The sequence below is a fragment of the Condylostylus longicornis genome, unplaced genomic scaffold, assembly GCF_029603195.1.
Source record: "Condylostylus longicornis isolate FDR11 unplaced genomic scaffold, ASM2960319v2 ptg000080l, whole genome shotgun sequence".
Lineage (NCBI taxonomy): Eukaryota > Metazoa > Arthropoda > Insecta > Diptera > Dolichopodidae > Condylostylus > Condylostylus longicornis.
This window is the reverse complement of record NW_026578048.1, coordinates 4,282,727-4,305,122: the sequence shown is the minus strand read 5'-3', so window position 1 is coordinate 4,305,122 and position 22,396 is coordinate 4,282,727. Positions and strand designations below refer to the sequence as shown.

Sequence of the window (22,396 nt, the reverse complement as noted above, 5' to 3'; positions counted from 1 at the left end):
AAATGTGGAGATGTAAAGAGCTGATCCTTAAAAATGAATTGTTGCTTAAACCGATTTTCGGTTAATTTACAGAGCAATCGAGTTTCTAATAAAGTTTGAGACTCAAGTAGGGCTCACTTTTAATAAAGTTTCGGTCAGAGAAGCACATTCTAGTTGAAAACTTGGAAATATTGTGTTTGTTTAATTGAACTTTTTTTTCTTTAAAATTTGCCTTCATTAATTTGATAATTCTGTATAAAAATTGAAATTTATACAAATATCCTAATACACATGAATAAATTAAATCACATATCTTCAAAACTGTTAATCTCCGTGGTAATTATTTCACCTCCATTTTATCCAAATTAATTTTCTATTTCGAATAAAATTTTTTTAACATATTGCAGATATTAATAAAAATTTCGATTTGAACAAAGGTCTCTAGATATCCAAAAATCGTTTTATTTCAAAACAAAAAAAACTTTAAAATACAAAAAAATAATTTTTTTTTAAAATGGTGAAATCTGGATTCGAACTTAAGCATATTATTTTCGTGTAAAAATAAAAAAAGTCAAAATTTTAAAGGATGAAGACCTAAGTTTGGACCAAAAGCTAAACAGTCACTAGTCACAAGCCTCGCGGTCATGCTGCAATTATGAAATTGTAAATATGGAAAATGTTTTTAAAACCTTAATTTAATAACCAATTCGTAACCCACACAACTTTCCCTACTACACTCATTCCAAATTTAATAAGAACAATTTGCGAATGTAAACCAGCAAATTTTAGTATTTATGTTATGTTATGTATATTAAAAAAAAAATTAATTTACAAATATTTATGAGGCTAAATTTTCTTTTTTTTTCATATTTTTGTCAAAACTCTTTTTTTTTAAACAAAGTAATATTATGAATAGAAAAATATAGAAAGAATTAGAATTAAATTAAAATTATAAAATTAACAAAAAATTGATGAAAATAAATTAAATAATTTAAGGATTTCGAAGAAAGTTAACAATCAACTTATGCAAGAAATATAGAAGCAGTGGAAATTATAAAAGAAATTTGGATTATTCTGATGAATTTTTTAATTGTGAAATGAAATGTTCAAACGTACACAAATTCCCAAAAAATGTGGAATTATTTTAGGTTCATACAGAGGATTTTAAATGTTTTTAAAAAATACAGTTTTGGATAACATAAAATCAATTTGAGAGAATGAATCTGTTGCGAAGGGGGCAAAATTTAAACGGAAATTGAAAAATAATTGGAACAATATAGTTGAAAATATTCACATATAATAAAATTGATAATTATAAAAAGATCCAAAGTCAACGATAATAAATAGGAGCAGTTTCGGTAAAATTTTACAAGACTAGGTAAGATAATTTTGGAAAAATATTAAATTCGAGTATTATATTAACGCTTCTTTCAAGTTTTTTTGTTCTGTTTTAAAGACTGCACTTATTGCCCATTCTGACTGAAAGAATTTTAATAATGTAGTACATAGTTAGATTGTTTATAGCCATTGATTTGACCTAACTTTATTTATTTTAATTGTTTGCTTTATAAAATAGTTTTTGTATACTAGTATTTAATTTTATTAAAGTTACAAGGTAACTTCCACAGCAATCCAAATGTTTATATGTCAGACCAATTTATTTTCAAAAACGGAATATTTTTTTCGTAAATTTAATTTTTTATATAAATGAAAATTTAGTATAGAATCTTTACCTTGTTGAAGAATAATTACTTATACCAAATAATGGTAAAGCTGACATTAAAAATGAATACATCCATCCAAATGCCATTATATATTTTGCTGGTCTTAATTTAATTCTTTTATTTAAATACATTGCCTGTGTTATGGCAAACCATCGTTCAATTGTTATAATTGTTAAAGTAAATACAGATAAATGACTAGCAAATACAGTTAATGAACCAGCTATTTGACATCCAGGACCTATATATATATATATATATATATATTTAGATAAATACCATATTGCAAATATAAAAAATATTCCAAAAAAATATTATATACAAACCATATTGCCAATCGAATGCATAATTAAAATATTCTCCCATTGAATGAGCATCAATTGATGCAAGTAACAATAGATATAAACCCATACAAAGATCAGCAAATGCTAAATGACTCATAAGAAATTTTGGTACTGATCCATCATTCCTGCAGCATATTTATATTGTTTAATTAATATTTTTGTATATTGTATAAAAGAAAATAAGAGTTACCTTGTCGCCATTATAACAACTAAAACTGCAAAATTACCAAATACAGCTAATAATACAACGACCCAAACAGGTGCTCTTAACCAATTTGAACCCATAACATCTTCACATGGGTTTAATGCATCTGGCACTGGAAAACATGCAACTTCACGTTGTCTAAAATTTATAAGTTTCTATTATAAGTTTAATTTTTTATTTCTATAAATAGTTAAAGGAAGATTTAAATTTTTATAATTTTTCATAATGTCAAAGATGTAAATATAAGAGAACTATTTTATTTGCTTTTATAATTTCCTTTAAAAATACAAAAGGAAATAAAATTCTTGGCTTATAACAAAATTTACTTGTGGTCGAATTGCATTAGAATTATATTTTAAAGTATGTAGTTGAAAATTCAATTTAAAATAAAATATCCGAGGTGAATCGGAAATTTTTTTACTTGAAACCTCAGATTACATTAAAAGTTTTTATATTGAAAACTATTGAAACTTGTTGAGTTCTATTAAATAAGTGAGGATTGATTTTTTTATATTTTTAGGTGAGTTTGAAAATTTTATAAAATATCCAAAACAATGTGAAAAAAAAGTGTCCACCTCTGCTTATTTACTGATTATTGGATTGGCGTGGACTGCAACTAATTCATGACTGCAAGTTTCTATAATTGCTCATGAAATCGACACTTATGTAAGCCGGACAGTTGAATCTTTTCAAATTGTTCGTGTTAAATAAATTTAAACGATAAAACTTAATGTCTCTGTCTGTAATTAGGCGAATTCAATGCAATAACTTTTAAATAAATTAAATGCAATTTAAGAATCATCCATTACTATGTACAATAAGTTGTAGATCTTAAGATTCCTCATATTCAAGATCTAATTCTTTTAATTATTTTTATTACTTGAATTTTTTTGAATGTGGTACGCTGATCTAATTCCTTATTGCTGTCTTTTATTTATTTCTCGATTAAAGTTTATATAAAAAAAAAATTATTAAAAATTGTTTCAATGTAAAATTTCTTATCCTGAACTCAAATATGTGTGTATATAGGGAATTGATTTCAGAAACTTATTTTATTCTCTTTGTTATAGTTGCCCTCCTATTCAAATTCTTTTCATAGTAAAATGTATGTATTAAATACTGTTTAAAGTGGATAATAAGCAAATGAAAAAAATAGGAATTAGGCTTGTCATATGGTAAATTTTTTTAGAAATTTAATCGATTGAGCTTTCTTTCAGATCGGATTCGATTATGACAAAGAATTATGGATTCATCTAACTGTTATATTGAACGTCTTAAAACGGTTTTTAGAAATTTAGATAATTTTTACTAAGGGTATCTTATATTGCATCTTGTTTAGTCTTCATAAAAAAAAACTGGAACTACATGTACATTAAATCGTTCATTGTAATTTAAATAAATTACCATGCTTAACAAATATAAATCTATATAGAAGCGTGGCGAATTTGAGCTCAAATTTAATTTTAGAATATTAATAAGATGTTTTTGTTCTTCCTTTCTATTAACAATTATAATCCGAATTTTCATATTATTGCCAATCTTTATATATTATTAAATTCAACGCATTCAAATAAAGTTGCAATACTTTAATTATTTTTGAATTTTTTATACAAAGTAAATATTATAAAACCTTAAACAGCCACATTTACTTTTTACATCTAAAATGAAAATATTAAGGGTGCTTATTTTTGGTATCCCTTAATTATGTTTATTATATTATGCAAGTGAAAGAAAATTAAAAAACCTCATTTTAAGGAATATTGTACCTATAAGAGTTTATTTAATATTCTTACATTATTATAAATTCATTCTAACCATAGTGCAATATTTTTTCCTTGAGATAGAATGTTGTAGAAAAAAAATTGAATGCTTTTAAAAGTCCTTGTAACCCTGATTTTAAAGACCTATGTATATTCACTCTTTTGTCTTTTTTGTTCTCTAACATTTTATGCACACGTCTATGAATTGGTATTGAATAAATATTTTTGTTCCTATGTTTATGTACACATGCAATAGCTTCCTTTTTTAAAGATAAAATCTTTATAATAGTATAGAAAATGAAAATGTAGTTAGAGTTGGTCATGTCAATTCTGTGATATTCGTATGAATGATTGATTCTAGGAGTCGGGTGATAATTATCTTGCAGACTCATGTTACTTGCTATTTAAAAACAGATCTTGTTAGTAACACATTTTGTCTTTAACTTTGTTTTAGGTTATTATACTGAATTATTTTTTCGGCAAACTTCCATTCGTACAATTTCGACTTGGTTTTAAAGAAAGTATTTTTGTTTTATTAATATTTTGGTTTGTGGAATATTTTAGCAATATATGTATTCTTATAATATTTTTGAAGACTTATGGCCAAACGACTTTTGAAGCTCCATTTGGTATTTACTTAAGCCGTTGTTTAGATGATATGTAAATTAAATATAGGATTTTGCAATTTAATGCAAAAAATGTATGAAAATTTGGTAAACATAGTTCAATTATTTTTTGAGTTGTTGTCAAGACGGACAGATATACAGACATAATTCGACACAGAGTAAAAATTTATACACATAACTATTATTCAGCATAATAAACTGAATGGTAAATTTATAATTAAATTTATAATTTTAATATGATGATGATACATTAGTACGGTTATAAAAATTAATAAAATTTTTAGTTATTGTGGGAATTATTTTTGCTTTTTAAATACTTTTTGGCTCAGACAAAGTAATTTTTCTTTTATGATGAAAAAACGCATAAAATGCATTGTACATTTATACTTAAGTGCCTTTTTGTTATAAAATTAAAAAAAAAACATGTAAGAAGATGTTTTATATGTATAGAGTAGAAGGAAATGTTCTTTAAAATTTCATTAAATTTTAAGAAATTTCTACATACATATAACGAATTATTGATCAAAAATTAAAATTATATACATACATACATATTTTTTAATTTTTTATGTTTTAGGGAAAGAATTTTCAATAAAAAAAATACGGAAAATATAAAGGAAATTTGAGGTTTGATTGCAGATGAAAGCATTTTAGTCTTATATAAGAATATTAAATGAGGATGGAATTAATTTACGATTTTTAATTTTTTTATCGTTCCTGTGAACTATAGAAAAAATTAAATTATCGTACCTATAAACTATAGAAAAGTGTCTATTTAAACGACAATCTAGAACAAGTTTGAGCTTTGAATTTAGATAAAGCTACCACACTGAAATTTTAGGTAGGTAGTAGAAGAGTTTGTTCTTAAGGGTTTTATTATGTACTTTGTCATTTTATTCCCCGATTGAAAAGAAAGTGAATGAGTGTCGTATATTTTGTTCGCATGTTATGTGAGAAAAGTTTTTTCATATTCTGCATCTTAATAAAAAATGTTTATTCTACTTTTCTTTTTATTTTAATTCGGATAATTAAAATTTAGAATTATGATTGTTTTAGCATTAGGAAAAGACTTATGAAGTTTCCCCCAAAGTAGATTGGGATCAGTTTTAAAAATAATCTGCTTTTATCATTTTTATCATTCATTAATCATCTTATTCACGCTTTATAACCATCTAAATATAATGAAACATATCTTTTGAGTTTAATGTTTTAAAATTTAATGCGGAAAATGCAAAAATATTTCTTTCCGAATAAAAACAACTTTCGCATTGGCGCAAAATTAAAATTTTAAAACATTTCATCATTATCTTATTAATTTATATGTATTTCAGGAAAATGGTACCAACTTTTTTTTTTATAAAAAATACTTTTAATATTTTATTTAAAATTTTCAACTTAAGAACATTTAATAACACTTTTTCATTTAAAAGTAACATTTATTTTTTTTTAATACTCACTTAAATGTAACATTTCCGCATAATGCATCAAAATGTGTATTCTGCGTTGTTACATTATACAATGGTATATGAAATTCTCCAATATCTTCCATATTTAAGAATTCTTCATCTTCAGGTACAATATCTTCATCTACATTAAAATCTAAATTAATTGGAGAACCTCTTAATGGATCTTCAGATAATAATTCAGTATCTTTTGAAAATTGTGAACCGTTTAGATTATCCCATGGATTTAATACCGTCCTACAATATAAATAAGATATAAGAACATTATAATATAGATAAATAAATTCTTAAAAAAAAATTGTTGAAGATGTAAAAATAGAAAAAAAGGGATTATTATTTTTTTTTATTTCAATGTTACAAGAAATTTGTATTAAATTGTGGTAATAACTTGGAATTTATTAAAAACTACTTTAAGTAAATAAAAAAATTTTTCAATTAGAAGTATTATTGTAGTGAAAGAATTATAAAGTTGCTGGCTTTTGAGAAAATCAAGAAAAATTTTTCAGTAATATTTTTTTTTTTAAAATTTGAAGATTCTTCAATGCTTTAATGGTCTATTTTTTAATGGAAAATTTGAAATTGTATGAGAAAAACCTCACTTTATCTAATTAAAAGCTGAAATTTCTTATTTCATAACAGTCAAGTTTAAGCAACTTACGATACATAGATTGAATTCACGTTTGCAGTTCTAATTGCGCGAGATCTTATTATCTAAAACTGCACGGCAATAGAACTACTAATCTTTGTTAGAACTGTAAACACAAATTCAAGTATGTCTAGACTAAATCGTTCTCATGTTGTCATATATTGAAAAATAGAATTTCATTGAATTCATTTAGAATTAATTTTCTTTTTTGAATTAATTTGAATCTTCATGCGCCTATTATTTGAATGCGTATATCTAACCCCAATTAGGAAATGCCAAAAAAGTAACTTTAATTTTTTTTTGTTGTAATCTTATTTTCATTCTTTTAATGATTATTCAATTTTCATTAATTTTGATTGAAATTTTAATGCAGCAATTAGAAATTTTAATAAAGGAAAAAATACGAGCAATAGATTTTCTTTTTAAAAATACTAAAAGAATTTCAGTACAAATTTTAAATCAATTGTTTTTATGTTTAAAATTTTAATTGTACATTAAAATAGCAATTCCACCTTTCATTGATCTCCTTCCTTCTAAGTTTAATAAAATTTCAAAGGAAAAGAAGAAAAAGCAAGAAAATAAAAATCTCTTTTTGTTCTTTCATTGAACTCGAAAAATGTACGTTTAATTAAATTAATTTTTTTGTTTTTACATAATTTTCTTTACACTTTAAAAAAAATTCTTTGAAAATTTTTGTTTTATGTCATTTTTATACCATTAATTATGTTTGTGTGTGTATGCGTATTCTCCTATTTATGTACTTACCCTCTATACATTCGAATTATTTTTTCAGCTATCATACGTTTTGTTCGCCTTAGGACAATTCCATCTTTTGATGTTGAATATCTTATGCCTTTCTTTTCTAATGATGATTTTAAAGGTACTGATGATGATGTTGATGTCGATGATAATAATAATTTTTGTTGTATCATTTGTTGTCTTGAAATTTCTTCAATTTGTCCCAATTCAAATGATTCACTACTATCTAAAAGTTCACCATTATCTTCAACATTACCCGAACATGTTTTTTCTAAATGTTCTAAATATTTAAGTCGTTTTGCATGTCTTAAAGGATCATGTCTTGATGGAAATTTAAATGCACAGCAATGAAATGAATGTGTTAGCCAAGCAATTTGTAAATTCTGTAAAAAATATAATTTTTTTATGTATTTATTTTTAGAAAAATATTTTTAGGTGTTCGTTTTAAAGGATTTACAAAAATTTTTATAGTGTGTACTTTCTGGAATACTTTATCGTGTTTATTAATGTTCGTTTAATATTTCTCTTATTCATATAGGGATTTCGGAAAATTTAATAGTGTGAAAGAGGAAATAAAAAAGCAATCACTCAACAATAAAATTCGTATTTCATCCAATACAGTAATACCAAGGTAGCTTAATTGATTACAGGCATGTTAGTATACTTAATAACGTACGAAAAATCTCATTCATAAAAGAAATTGATTGTAGAACTTGTAAGAATATTAAGCATAAGAAATATTTTAATAAATTTAAAAGATATTGTACGGGTTCAGGAACTATAGTTATTGCTATTTTCACTATAAGTCGAATATAGCGTTGAAATTAATGTCAGATTTTTTTTGTAATTTTTAATTGTATGGTTTATTGTTTTTTCCATATCAATTTTATAATTGTAACTTTTGTCAGGGGATTGAGAATATTTCGATTAAATGGGTATCCTCTATCAAAGGATATAAACGAATATTTGATTTTAAACTTATTTTCAATATTGCCTGTAATTATACAACACGTGTCTATACAAAATTTTTTTAAGCTATGGGTGTTATATTGTTAAAAATTTATACGACCAGAATGAATCTAATATTTTTGAAAAAAAAAAATTCACTTTGCGTACACAAAGCATCGGAAATCCACGAAACAAATAGCATAATATTACATTTCCGTTTACGTAGGAAATACAGTCTCACATACATATGTATTTATATGCATATACAATGTATGTATTATGTACGTACACTATGTGGTACATTAATGCCATACAAATTAATTTGTAATCTAATACAATTTCAATCATCTAAATTTTAATGTATTTACCAAAATTTGAATGAAATATGTCTCATACTCGTATAACATGACAATTTACTATATAATTATATATTTTACGAAATCAATTGAGGCAGTAAAACATTTTGTATTTACGTTTTAATTGTTACACATTTATTTATAACAGTTTATGTATTATACCCGTGTGAATGTATATTCGAAGGGTTTTATAAATTTGCCTTACCGTTTGTCACGCTAAGAAATAATGATTTAAGATATAGACATAAGTGTACATATGTTTTTGATCTTTACATACAACTTTTTAATATTGTCATTTGATTTAGAATCATTTGATCGAATATTATGGAAACTATTGTAGTTACAGGGCTAAAATTTTGCATAAAAATGTATTGTAATATACCCATTATTTTACTTCATTAATTGCCATTATACTACAGAGTTGACACGGTCGTTTCTCATTTTGTTTTCCTTAAATTTTTAACATAGAAATACAAAAACGTAGTTAAACAATTTGTAGGCGAAATATCGGTCTATCTGATTATTCAACTGAATAATCAGATAGACCGATCAAATCGGGAGATTTTCTGCAATAATTTCGATAAACTAATAATATATTAACAGATTTATTTGTATGAATTTTTTATTTTTTTTTGGGAATTATTTTTTCAAAAAATTTTAAGTATTTTTAAATTTTGATTTGTAATATTTAAATATTCAGATATAATCAAAAATTTCCTAATTAAATTTCAAAAAATTTTCTTATATTATAAACTCAATTATAGTGTGCATATTTAATTTAAAAATTAATTAATACTTAATTAATAAAAGCAATTTTAAGTACTCTTTAATTTTTTTTCAAATATTGCTTTGAAACGGAAAATATTTTAAATAAATTTTTTGTTAATTTTAAAAATTCTGAAATTTTAAAATTTAAAATTTCAATAAAAATTTTATACCCCATATTTTAAAATCGTCACACAATCTTAAATATTTAAATATTTTTTGATAAATCCATACGTATGTACGCGCAGCATCCATATTCGCTTTAAGAAATACAAAATTGCATAATATATAGTGTAGCAATAATCCTCCTTTCTGTTAAAATTATTAATTCTGAAATCTTGGAAAAAGCTGAATAAATTTTCAAATTTTTTGTTCTTTTTCAGATATCTATTTACATATGTATTTGTATTTATGACCATGTGTACGAGTATAACGTTGCACACGTGAATTAAATTTTTTTTTTTTAATCAAATTTTCAATTGAAGCAAAATGCTTTTCAAATTGAAAAATTTTTGTATTTACTTACTTTAAAATTATAAATTGATGGAATTGTTTTCAATGTATGAGTATTTTGAACCTTTAGTATTTCCAGTTCGTTAAGTCCAATCGATGGTAATCTAACTATTGATGTACTTGACAAGTCTCTAAATAAAATTTTTTTTTTTTAAAATTAATTTTTGTTTAGGATATTACTAAATAATAATGTACTTTGTAAGCTAAAGTTTATATGTATATGTATATGTACCTAAAATGCAAATGAATGTTTAGTGGTCAATCAAAGACAGTATAACAAAATTAGAAAAATATTTTTATAATACATAAATTAAATGAACAAAACTGGAAAATCCGAATAATAAATTTTATTTGAATACTAATGAAAACCTTGTATATAGGAATTACTATGTAATTACGAGTATATAATTAATTATTCATTTATACTTTTGTTTTATAAGATACTATATTTCTAGGTAAGGATTGATGACACCATTTAGTTATGCAAAATATGTAAACTAATGCTGAATTAATAAAATTGAATAAGTTTGAATCAAACCAATAGTTTGTAAAGTAGCACCTTTCCTTATTTCACGGAGTTCAATAAAAGGTTCTCAGAGGAAAGAATATACAGTGAACTAACAATCAAATTATTTTTTTAATTTTTTTTTGGAATATACTTAAAAGAACATTTGACATAAAGATCGTATGAAGCAAATCAATGCTTTAAAAGTTTTTAAATGCAATTGTTTAGAATGTGTTTTTTCTAGAAAAAAAAAAAAATATTTCGAAAAGGATGTCAGGAACCAGTAACCTTTAATAATCCGAAACATGAATAATTTGAAATTTCAGAAATGATATTCATATTTCACTTGTTATTAAATTCCATTTGGAACTTATTTTTGAAATCAATAAATTTATTACAAAAAATAAGGAACTAAAATATGTTTACTAATTTCAGGTCTGATACCTTTTGATACACTGTGTTTTATTTATTTTTTTAATATTTTATTAGTATTAAAATCTTATTAGCATTTTATTACTCGGCTTGATTTATATTATAGCTAGTAAGAGACTCCGTGTCTGTATACTAAAAAGTGATACTATATTTATGCTCTTTTGTATATAATTATTTCGATGAATAATATAATGATTTCATGAATAATACCCATAGTTTACAGGATAAATAATGAATTTATTATAGTTTATGCATATGATTATAATGAAATTGTGGGAGAATTTTTTTGTTTTTTGCTATTTAAGCCACTTACAATTCTCTTAAATTCATAATACCAGCAAATGCTGATGGGTGTATAGTACTTAGTTGACGATTTCCAATAAATGTTCTGTAAATTTATAATTTTAAATTTGTATTTTATAATTATTGTATGATATTTGCCAATTATTAATAATTGAAAAACTAAATAATAAAAACATATTAAAAATTTTACTTACAATTTAGCAATTTGTGATCCATAAAATGCTGAATCTTCTATATTTCTTATAGCATTACTATCTAAACTTCTATATAAATTTGAAAATAAAATTTAATTGAAATAAAAAATTTAAGTATGTATATATAATTTGTAAAACTTACAATAACTCAGTCTTTATTTGCACGGAATTACTCTCTACATTATTAATACAATTACCAGCCAAATCTCTGTCGAAAAAAAAAAGAAATTGAAAAATGTTATATTTTAATTGAAATTGGTTGAGTTTCAAATTTAATTTATAAAATGTCTTATAAAATACTTATGGAATAGAGGTTTATTTAAATATGAGTGTGCTTATATGAATACATGTTATTAATTTTATATAATTAAAATTTTATATACTTACACCATTGTCAAAATTGTATCATGTGATTGAAGACTTTTAAAGCTTGGAATTCTCACAAGACCACTGTTTATTATACGTCTGAAAATTAATATTGATTTATTTTTGTTATTCAACTATAATACATGAAATCATTTTCTAAAAATAATTATAGATGAAATATATTAATGTTGTTGTAGGTCTATTCTATACTATTGTATACAAGATGTCTCCAAAGAACGTTTAACATTAAGACATTCAAAAAGATTAGTATTTTTAGGAAATTGAAAAAAATTTAATATATGTAACCATTGCTGTTGTATATACTTTATATATATGTATAAATATAATTTAAAGCTATTTAAACATTTAGATCTTAGATTCTTAGTTTTTAAATTTATTCCAAATTTCAATTGTCTATAGCCTCATTCATATTGGGTCAAAATTTAATTACACAAATCCGAATTTATGGATATAATTTTTAAAAAATGAAGTTATTTATAAAAATTTCTTATTCTATTTTAAGATTAATATTCGCGAAGCAAGTACTTTTTTAAAACAACGGATATATCCTCCCATTTATGTCTTACACACGCAAATTACAACTTTGTGTCATCTTGTCATGATATTGATGAAGGTCAGAATAGTTTACCTTCAGAAATCAACAATTTATTATTATTTTTTTAATGAGGAATTGCTGATGATTATTAGCTGCAATTATCATTAAGAAATTATAACCATATAAAATAATTGTTTCCCATTTAAAATTAAAATATGAACTGCATGATATGAAAATATTAAATTACAAAAATCGATATTTGGGTTCGTTGCGATTTAATTTATAAATAATATGTTTGTATGATTTGTGTTTGAATGGTATAAATGTTCGATCTATTTTAAACTTTTAACCTCAATTGAATATATTATAATATTTAACTTTTAATTATTGTGAATTCTTTATAACCAATAGAATTTTAATCAGAATTAATCAATATTTTCGTGCATTATTAACGACCATAACGAGTATTCTTGGTGAAGAATATTCTAAACGTAATAATTTCATTCACTTTTTTGAGTATTGCTATTGCCATTTATTACAAATACCATCAACAAGACCGTGTTAAAATAAATTGGAAATTGTCTTGGAATGCCAAATATCATGAATGATCCATTCATGATATTCTTAAAATTATTTTTGAAGCAAAGGTTGCGGTAGCCACATGTAGGCATGTAATGCATTCGCATCTCATCCAAATCACTGTCATCCCCTTTTTTTCTTAAAAAGTTATTGATTTGAATGTGATAAAGATTTGCATTAATCATTATGCGAGTATGATTTGATAATGCCAAAATATTGTTTACAAAGCATTCTAGATGTAATAAAGTTTTTAGAATCTCTATAGATAATTTGTCTAACTTTGTATGATGTATTTTTTTTTAGGAGAGACAGTTAACATTTTGAAGAAGACATTTGAGACCTATCTTTTCGAAAAAGCCAAACAAAACATCCATTGTAACAGAAAAATATGTCGTATGTACATTGAAGAAATTTTGAGGTGAATGAAGAAGTATAACATCATGAAATTATATAACAGGGTAAGTGGATTGTATTGTTTAAGTGAAAAATTTTGATCTGACGATGTTGACATGATTTCATTTTAATACATCCTTACAGTCCTTTATATAATTATTAATTTTTTTGATAAAAACAAAAATTTTCGTAAGGTTATGAATTGAACATTATTTTTATAATTATTGTTATATACTCGTATTTGGTATATGAATAAAACTTCCCTTTTTCATGTTACTAAAAAAATATGGTTGATCAGCGACAACAAAGACATAAAATAAAGAGCCAGCAAGATTGAGTACATTAAGTAAATATATACATATATTCACATAACAATTAAATCAATTTCATAATAATTAAATCAAAAATGAATTTATTACACATTAATTAAAATTAAGTTCAATTATATTTTAAAATCTTTGATATTAATTTATTTGACCAAATGCCTCCTGCTCATCAATTAAGAATGAATCTGTGAATGAATATTTTTAAAATAAAATTCTTATTACAATACGGTTATACGTATACATACATATACTAATATTCAATAAATTATTGTAATATTTATTGTTCAAAGAAATTATATGTAAAATATTAAAAGTGTACAAGGACCTGTTTATAGATTTTTATATTAAAATTTATGTATAAACAATCACAGTAAATGTTATTACAAAAAGGATTCTAGTTGTGAATACATGAATATTGGAACAGAAATTTATATTAAAATATTGCGGTTTTAAAAAACCAAAGAACAAATTCTTATAAGAATTCAAAATAAGCTCATCCTCAAGGTGAAATATTCCTGTACTTTTAAAAATTGTAATTTTATAAATCCTAATAACAGTTTCGAAAACTTCACATTTAATTTGGATCTCGATTTAATCTTGATTTCAGTTAATTTTAATTTTATATTCAACTCTGATCCCAATGTTTATACCCTTTGAGGCTGCTTCAAATAAAAAAAACTTAAAATACCGACTCTTTGATTTAGATGGTCACAAAACTATGGTTTCCACGACATCATATACATACATTATTTATGTTACATAGAAATTATTTTGAGTATGTTTTAAATTATATAAGAATTATTTCAACCATAAGTACATAAAATTAAGTTTAAACATTTATATAATACTTACATGGTTTTAATACTGCTTGATATTCCAGTGAAAACTTCATTTGATAAATTTGTTAATTTCGGAGCACTTGAGACATATCTTGAAAATTATTAAAATAAACAAAAGAGAAAATAAAATTATTAACTATATTTGCTCATAAGCATATATATGTATATAGTTTATGGTTTTCTAATTGGTCTATTTTATATATTATAAGGATTTTCACAATTCTATATTATATAGTTGTGGGAATTTTAAATGTAAAACAAAATAATATACATAATGTGTGGTTGAATTTATTTATAGAATATTCATTTACTAACTGTGGTATTTTAATAATAGAATATCGTAGGGTCTTTCAGGTCTACTATATATAAATATATTCAAAATTTTGCTTTAAATAATCATTATATCGGTTATTGGGAGTCCCCATTCTCATTTATATATTTTAGGCGTAATACGAGTATTAATATTCCTTTATATTCACATTTTTTTTAAAAATTAAAAACCTTTTTTAAATTAATTTTATATTCTTTAGGCAAAATTTTAATTATTGACTGAAAACAGCATTTTTCTTTTGAAAAATTTTGAATATAGTACCTTTTTATTAAAAGCTTTTTATGAATTAATTTAAAAAAAAAATATGGCAAATGATGTTTCAATATGCTTTCAATTAATATTTTACAAAAATGGTTATTAATTTGTACATATAGGAATTTTTTTTATTTTCCACTTCAAAATAACTGAGGCTGATAAAATATTTTCATCATATTTAATTTTTGTTTTATGGTTAATTTTTAATAGGTTTTCAATTTCGGAAAATATTTTATAAAATGAAAATTAACGTTTTAATCATCTGTAGCTTATTTAAATAAGCTAGAATCTTATTCTTGATTACGATTAATTATATAGAGCAAATCATTTAAATTTTATTGAATTTTTTAAGAAATGCAGTGCCCCCTATTTCGATTACGTATTAAAAATAATATAAAATTACTTTCTTAATATTTTTATAATATTCTGAAAAACTTTGAAATAAAATGCTCCAACAATTTTTTTTCATTCGTATACAATTACATTTATATATTATATTCTATTTGATTTGTTCCAAACATATCTAATGTTTCGCGTGTTCTCTTATCACAGGAAAAAATTGTATGAAGGAAAGTGCAGACATACTTGGTTTGGAACTTTAGCCTATAACAAAACAGGATTCCAGATTTTTCCTACATATAAATAAATGCTTATAACTTCGGTACCATGCGACATAGAGTTACCACCGGGAGCATATTTTACAATTGATTGATTGTTCTTTATTTTCGGTCTTACGTCAGTCTTACGTCAGATTCAGAATTTTAGTTTTTTTGTTTTGAAATTTTTTTTTTAAAAATCTGATTTTTTTCGAAAATTCGTGTTATTATTTTGTTTTTTCGACGCGTTACAATTAAAGTTGAAAGTTAACCCACGTAACACTTTTCTTTATCTTTCATAGTTTTGCCAGTGAAACGTGCGTAATATGCTTTAAAAACATGTGAAAAATGCATAGTTATTAGTTATTAACTGTAAGTGAAACACCCCGTATGTGATATAGATAAAATAGATATTTATAGACAATTTTAATTATTTAAGTTGTTTTCATTATATGAATCTAAAATCACATAAATAGAAGCTTTCAACATTTAGATAATATTCATTGATTATTCAAAATTTTAAATACTCAACGTTTACCTTGTACGTATAGGTTTCACGATTTATATTTTACCATTTTATTCTTGTTTTACGAATTACTTAATGCAGTAGAACTTCTATATAATTAACCAACTAAATTCAAATATTTTTCTAACGCCAAAGTAATAGTTCGATTATTAAAGAAATTTCTTGTATATGTACGTTATATATTTAAACGAGTCGTTTAATTAGAAAATATATAAGTGGGTCGTTTCTAGAAAATATTGAAAAACTCTTGACAATGTATCAAATATTTCACATTATAATAATATGTCAATAGTTGGTGTTACTGTATTTTTCTTTTAATAATATTATACAAGTAAGTTTTACAGAATATAATTTTATATTTATTTTTTATATTATCATTATTATACTTACATTGTTCTTAGATTTTTAATTGACTCAAATGATCCAGCTTGTATACATTCGAATTGGGGTAAATCAGTTAATGTTCTACAATTTAAAAATAAAAAATAATTAGCTTTTCATTTAATAAATCATTAATGTGAAAAAAGAAAACAAGAGATTATTAATAAATTGAAAAATTATTTGGAAATACCTACGTATAGTGTGAAAAATTTTTAATATCTGATGAAGGTTAGTTATTTTGATGTTTTTGATTTTAAGAGCATATTATTGTATTAAGACTTACCACGTGTTTATATTTAAAATTTATTTTAAAATTGATGTTTTTATAATATTTTAGTATTTTAATATTTGTGTTCTATATAATTATTTTAATGATGTTGGTAATTTTAATAAAAAGTCTTATACATTATTGAATTAAATTTTTCACTTACATATCTCTTAGGGTATCACCATATTTTCTTAATGCAGTACTTCTTAATTGTACAATTCCAGCTGAGGAAATTGTTAAACTATAAACTGATAATAATTTTTGTGGGATTTTTGTTAATGTTTTACTATTACAACTGTATTCGTAACCATCCTAAAATGAAAAAAAAAAAATGAAATTGTTATAAAAATTCAAAATTGCGACAAAAGTAACTGTTATTTAAAACGAAAAATACGACATTTTTGTTATGCGATGCAGTATGAGTCATATACAAATTTGGAGATGCAACAGTTTAATTATTTAAATATAAATGGCACTAATAAAAGAAAAAAAATTTCAGTTTATTTCTTTTGACGTCATATAGAAATAATTGGGAAAAAAGTACTGTTTAGTTGCACTGTGTCTGTCCGTCTGTCCGTTTAACTTTTACACCCTTTAATATAAAAAGCTGAAAATACATACACAAATAAATCTTTACTTGAAACTTTATTAGTAGAAGTTACAATATAAATTTTAATTGAAATGCTATTCAATTTTCCCGCATTTTATTTGATGTTGAATACAAATCCTTTAATTAGTCAATTACAAATTAAGATTAGTCAATACAAATTGAGTATACAATAGAACATAGTGTAAATATATTTATAAAATGAATATTTACTTTAAGTATTATTGGGAAAATTAATATTCGTGTAAATTTTATAATGAGATCCGCTTGGCGCTAAAATAAGTAACTATAAAATCAATATATAAGAACAGCCCCAAAACGTGTCTCCTTTTTTACATCAGCGGCAGACAGACACAAGGAACAGGTTTCACATTCTCAACCTTCGCAACATCTTGACATCCCTGACAGACATCTGTCGTAGTGACTCCAAGCCTCTCCAAAGCCTTAATAGGATCTTTATTTTCTTTAATTCTGAATTAATTATTGAGCAGAATAAGTAGGATACTTTATTTTTTTATTATACACTGTATTATTATAATGAGGTATTATATAAGATTAACTCTTAAATTTTGATATTCCACTGTAAATTATGTTCAAAGCTAAATTTGATAAAATAATATTAACAAGTTCGTAAAGAAATTTTATTTTTTAAATTTGACATAAAATTGACTTCATAAACTATCTGCAGTTCTTAAATTACCTATTTAGTTGAGATTATTATACACAAAAAAAAATTTACTTCCAGATTTAGTTTAATTCATTTTGTAATACCTTTTTTTATTAGTGCAATAACTTTTATAGGGTAAAAATTTCATTAATTTCTATATACCTTGGTAAACTTAAAAATAAAATGAGTCATAATATTTTCTTCATTTTCACCTTAGATAAAATGTTTGTAATATGCTTGGAAAGTAGGAAATTTCCTTTGAACAAGAAAAAACTCAATTAATAATTGTTACATAACGTCAGGATGAGAAAAATAACTATGATTGAGTTAAGATAAATAATTATTGAATTAAGATAAATAATTATTATTTTTCAATGGCAAGATTACAGCTACAGTTTTTTGATTTTATAGAAATTTGAGAGAAATAAGGAAAAATAAGAAAAAAAACCCTAATTTCTGCTTCCTTAAAAAGTTTTTTTATGACACTTCACGGTAGATTATCCTACTTCTCAGTTGGTTTGTTAAATTTTTTTGCGTTTGTGAATTTTAATTATGTTTGTTGTTTCTGTTAATTTTTAGGACTTTAATAGGCCTAATTTTTGCTGAGATGTGAAGTCCGTTCTTCCACGAAATGAGCTTCATTGTCATTTTAATGTACTCGCATATAAAATTTCAGCTTACTGTGTATTATACATTAGAAATTTTGTAAAAAGACACATGGATCGACAAGTACAACAGACGGTTAGAATGAAACAAAAGGAGCCCACATTTTTAGAGTGTTTTTGGAAATCCACTAAAAATATGTAATGCGATATAGAAAATGGAACATAAAAAGTTTTTGACCTTATAATCTTAACCTTTATTTCAAGATTTGTATACAACTAATATGTTTTTGTATAATATTAAACTTTTACTTTTTACATATACGTATAAGCATGAATTAATTAAAACTAATAAACCACATTGTATATAAGAGAAAAAATAAAAAGAAATATAAAATAATTATGGGATCAACTTAGTGAAAATATACAAGAAATGAAAAAAATTCTTGTTCTTAAAATGAAAATTATTTTTTAGTGTATCGTGCTTGATTTAGTGAAGAGGAAATATCTCCTTTAAGACGTTTGTTTGTTTTAAAGCCAAATTATCTTATTTAATTTGAAATTAATGATTTCATTATATTGAAGGGAGGTTTATTCCCAAATGTTTACAAAAATGAACGCATTTGTATATACTCAAGCATATTTAATTAAAAGTCAAATTCAATAAATTTGAGAAAATTATTTTCTTTATTAATTTATTATGGGGGATAACCAATATTAACTACCATTTTATTGAAATAATAGTGTGAATTAAAAAAGGATAATTACAAAAAAAAGGCGTTCATTATAAATTTTTTATACTATATTTTTTTCCATTACTTGTAATTAATTGTGGACATTTCCGAATTCAAACTTTGAATCAAAATTTAAAGAATTATCTGTAAGGATAATAACGGGTAATGTTAAAATACATATGTATGTATGAATGTATACTGCATCAATTTTTTAATGATATTTTACGAAAAATTTTTTTAATATTTTTCCGTATAATATACATTTAGTAAAGAAAATTAAATGGCAAAAAATATTATACAGTATATTTCAAGAAATTCTTTCAAAAATGTAAACCAATTGTTTGATTGCATAAAAAAATTAAAATTATTTTATTATTAAATATTTTCAAAGTGTGATAATTGAAATATCGTGTAGTGTATATGACATGTTTTGTTTGCTATTATACAACGCACAGAAATAGTTGATATAAATGCTTGAAACAATTGTTAAAAATATATTAATTTTGTAGAGTGTGTGTGTGTCATTTCAAAGTACACTGCAATATACCATTGTAAAGATATTCTTGAGTAAGTAAAACTTTTGTTTGACCGCAGCCTAACCAATTCTTTTTAATTTTTTGTAATTTTTGAAAAGTATAAGTGTAACCACGTTTTTTTTCTTAGATGAATGTATATGGTTAAAAGTGATTTATGGTATAATTAGAATATTAGGAAATATGTAAAATAAATTCATAAAAAGTTTATGAAACCTCAGAACTAATTGCCTTTCTCATGAATATTTACGTTAGTTATAATTTCTTCTGATTTAATATTCACATAAATTTAATTTTTGTCTAAGACGTGACATTGCAACTTATGGAATTCCTGTAAATTGACCTTTAATTTTGCATATCAATCATATCTTCGTATTTTCTACGGTTTAAGATTTATTGAGAAAAATAAAATATTATATAATTGTTTTAATTATTGCGGAAAAAACAATCTTGGTGTCACATATTAGAATATTATATTTAATTGTATTCAAGTTGATATATAAGAATTATTTCTTAGGATTGCATTTTAACCAAATCCTTAAGGTTGCATTTTAAGCAAAATGACATTGTAAAAATATCGTTTAAATAATTTGAATTCTAAATGTTTAAATTTTATATTTTACTTAACTTACATATGGTCGTAAATTAATATTTCCTATTCGTCTATATTCAATATTGAATTGTGTCTAAGTCAGCCTCATTTAAAAATACTATAATGGCTTGGTTCACAGTGTTGAATAAAACCTAAACATTAGGTTTTAGTGTTTGCCTTTTTCTGAATTATCTTTATTAATTACAAGTTTTTTTTTAATTAAAATATTGCATATTCAATATATACAAAATATTGTTTTCAAAATATTGTAAATTAATCAAATTTGGGAAATATTATTAAAAAGTATTAATACTATAGGTGCACTACTAAAGTACTAAAATAAAGAATCAAATTGCTTCTTTTGAAGAAATAAACTCGATTTAAATTTTATAGAAGTAATAAATTTTGCCATATTTACTGAATTTTAAAAATATTTTTGGTTTTGAATATAAATAAGTCATAAAAAACTTCCTCTTCCGCAGCTTAGAAGATCTATAATTAAAAGTGAATTTTATTTTTTGACAAACGGACGACAGTAAAAATTTAAAACTCATGCTCTTCTTCATAATTGGTTGTGTACACTTCTATTATAAATCATTCTCCTTTGACTCAATAATTTAATTATGATCTGCCGGTATACTTTTTTTCATAATTTTTTAAGGAAATTTGTTAAGGTTTATTAATTTATTCTTACCGTTTTTTTATAATTTTAAAAAATATACAATACTGAGAAGATTTTTGTCTAACAATGTTTTTCTATAATACAGAAATTTAATCTTTTAATAATCTCTACACTTGTGGATTATGGAAAATATTACATTATTACATCTACAAAAAACATCTACGTTGAAACAAAATTTTTCAGGTTTTACAAAGCCTTGTAATACCCATAACAGCACGTATAACCGACCTATTATGTGACCTTTTTTATGATCTTTTGAAGTCATTTTTTTTAGTGGCGTTAAAATAAAGTTTTACAAAGTTTATAATCGTGTACTTTAAAATAGATCAAATAGATAAAATTATATTTTGTAAAGTTTAGCTGGCAAAGTTTAGCTGGCAAAGTTATTGTACCAAATTTTTAAATTCAATTATTTTAAATTTCATATACACTTTATATGTATATGGCTAATTAATATTTATTTACCATTTTATCTATATAACACGTTTGACTTGCTAAAAACTTTTAAAAAACTAATAATGGGAAAAAAGTATTTTGAAAAAATTTTGTAAATGTAAAAACTTTTAAACAAATTATTTTTTAAATAATTTTATTAAGACCATTTTAAACGAGAAATTTATCCCATTTCCCCAATATATTCACAATACTTGTTTTTATCCTTTAGAAAATTATATTTTTTATTGTGTATCCCCATAATTTCTTTTTAATATAATGAGATTTTGTGTGAGAACTTTATAGAAAATTGCAACCAGTTTCTTACAAATTTTTCATTCTAATGAAATTATTTCGTTGTGAAATGAAATTCTTAGAATCGAACTTTGATTTTTATGATTTTCGGTAATTTCTAGAAAATTTCACAGTGTATAACTTTTTTTTTTGTCATTCAATTCTAAGTAATGCTGGTTTCAAGTGAACAAGTCAATCATAAAAAGAGAATTTTTGGTTTCTTTTTCTTTTTTAATTTTTATAAAATTAATTTAAGCATTTTGAAAAAAATTAAAAAAAAATTTGATGTGATTCGCACATAACTGATCTCAATGTATA

The 22,396-nt window shown here is 23.5% G+C and overlaps 1 protein-coding gene across 1 annotated transcript in view; it reads right to left on the bottom strand.

The window, feature by feature from the left end:
• LOC129612973 (lutropin-choriogonadotropic hormone receptor) overlaps positions 1–22,396 on the bottom strand; it is a 41,289-nt gene that overhangs the window by 3,108 nt on the left and 15,785 nt on the right. The window contains exons 2-14 of the mRNA XM_055526836.1: positions 17,099–17,247; positions 16,677–16,751; positions 14,592–14,669; positions 11,907–11,984; positions 11,662–11,727; positions 11,520–11,588; positions 11,336–11,410; positions 10,099–10,216; positions 7,510–7,886; positions 6,093–6,335; positions 2,235–2,387; positions 2,027–2,169; positions 1,713–1,941 (exon numbers count right to left, since the gene is read on the bottom strand). Coding sequence (XP_055382811.1) covers positions 1,713–1,941; positions 2,027–2,169; positions 2,235–2,387; positions 6,093–6,335; positions 7,510–7,886; positions 10,099–10,216; positions 11,336–11,410; positions 11,520–11,588; positions 11,662–11,727; positions 11,907–11,984; positions 14,592–14,669; positions 16,677–16,751; positions 17,099–17,247 — 1,853 coding nt within the window. The remainder of the gene's footprint in view (positions 1–1,712; positions 1,942–2,026; positions 2,170–2,234; positions 2,388–6,092; positions 6,336–7,509; positions 7,887–10,098; positions 10,217–11,335; positions 11,411–11,519; positions 11,589–11,661; positions 11,728–11,906; positions 11,985–14,591; positions 14,670–16,676; positions 16,752–17,098; positions 17,248–22,396) is intronic.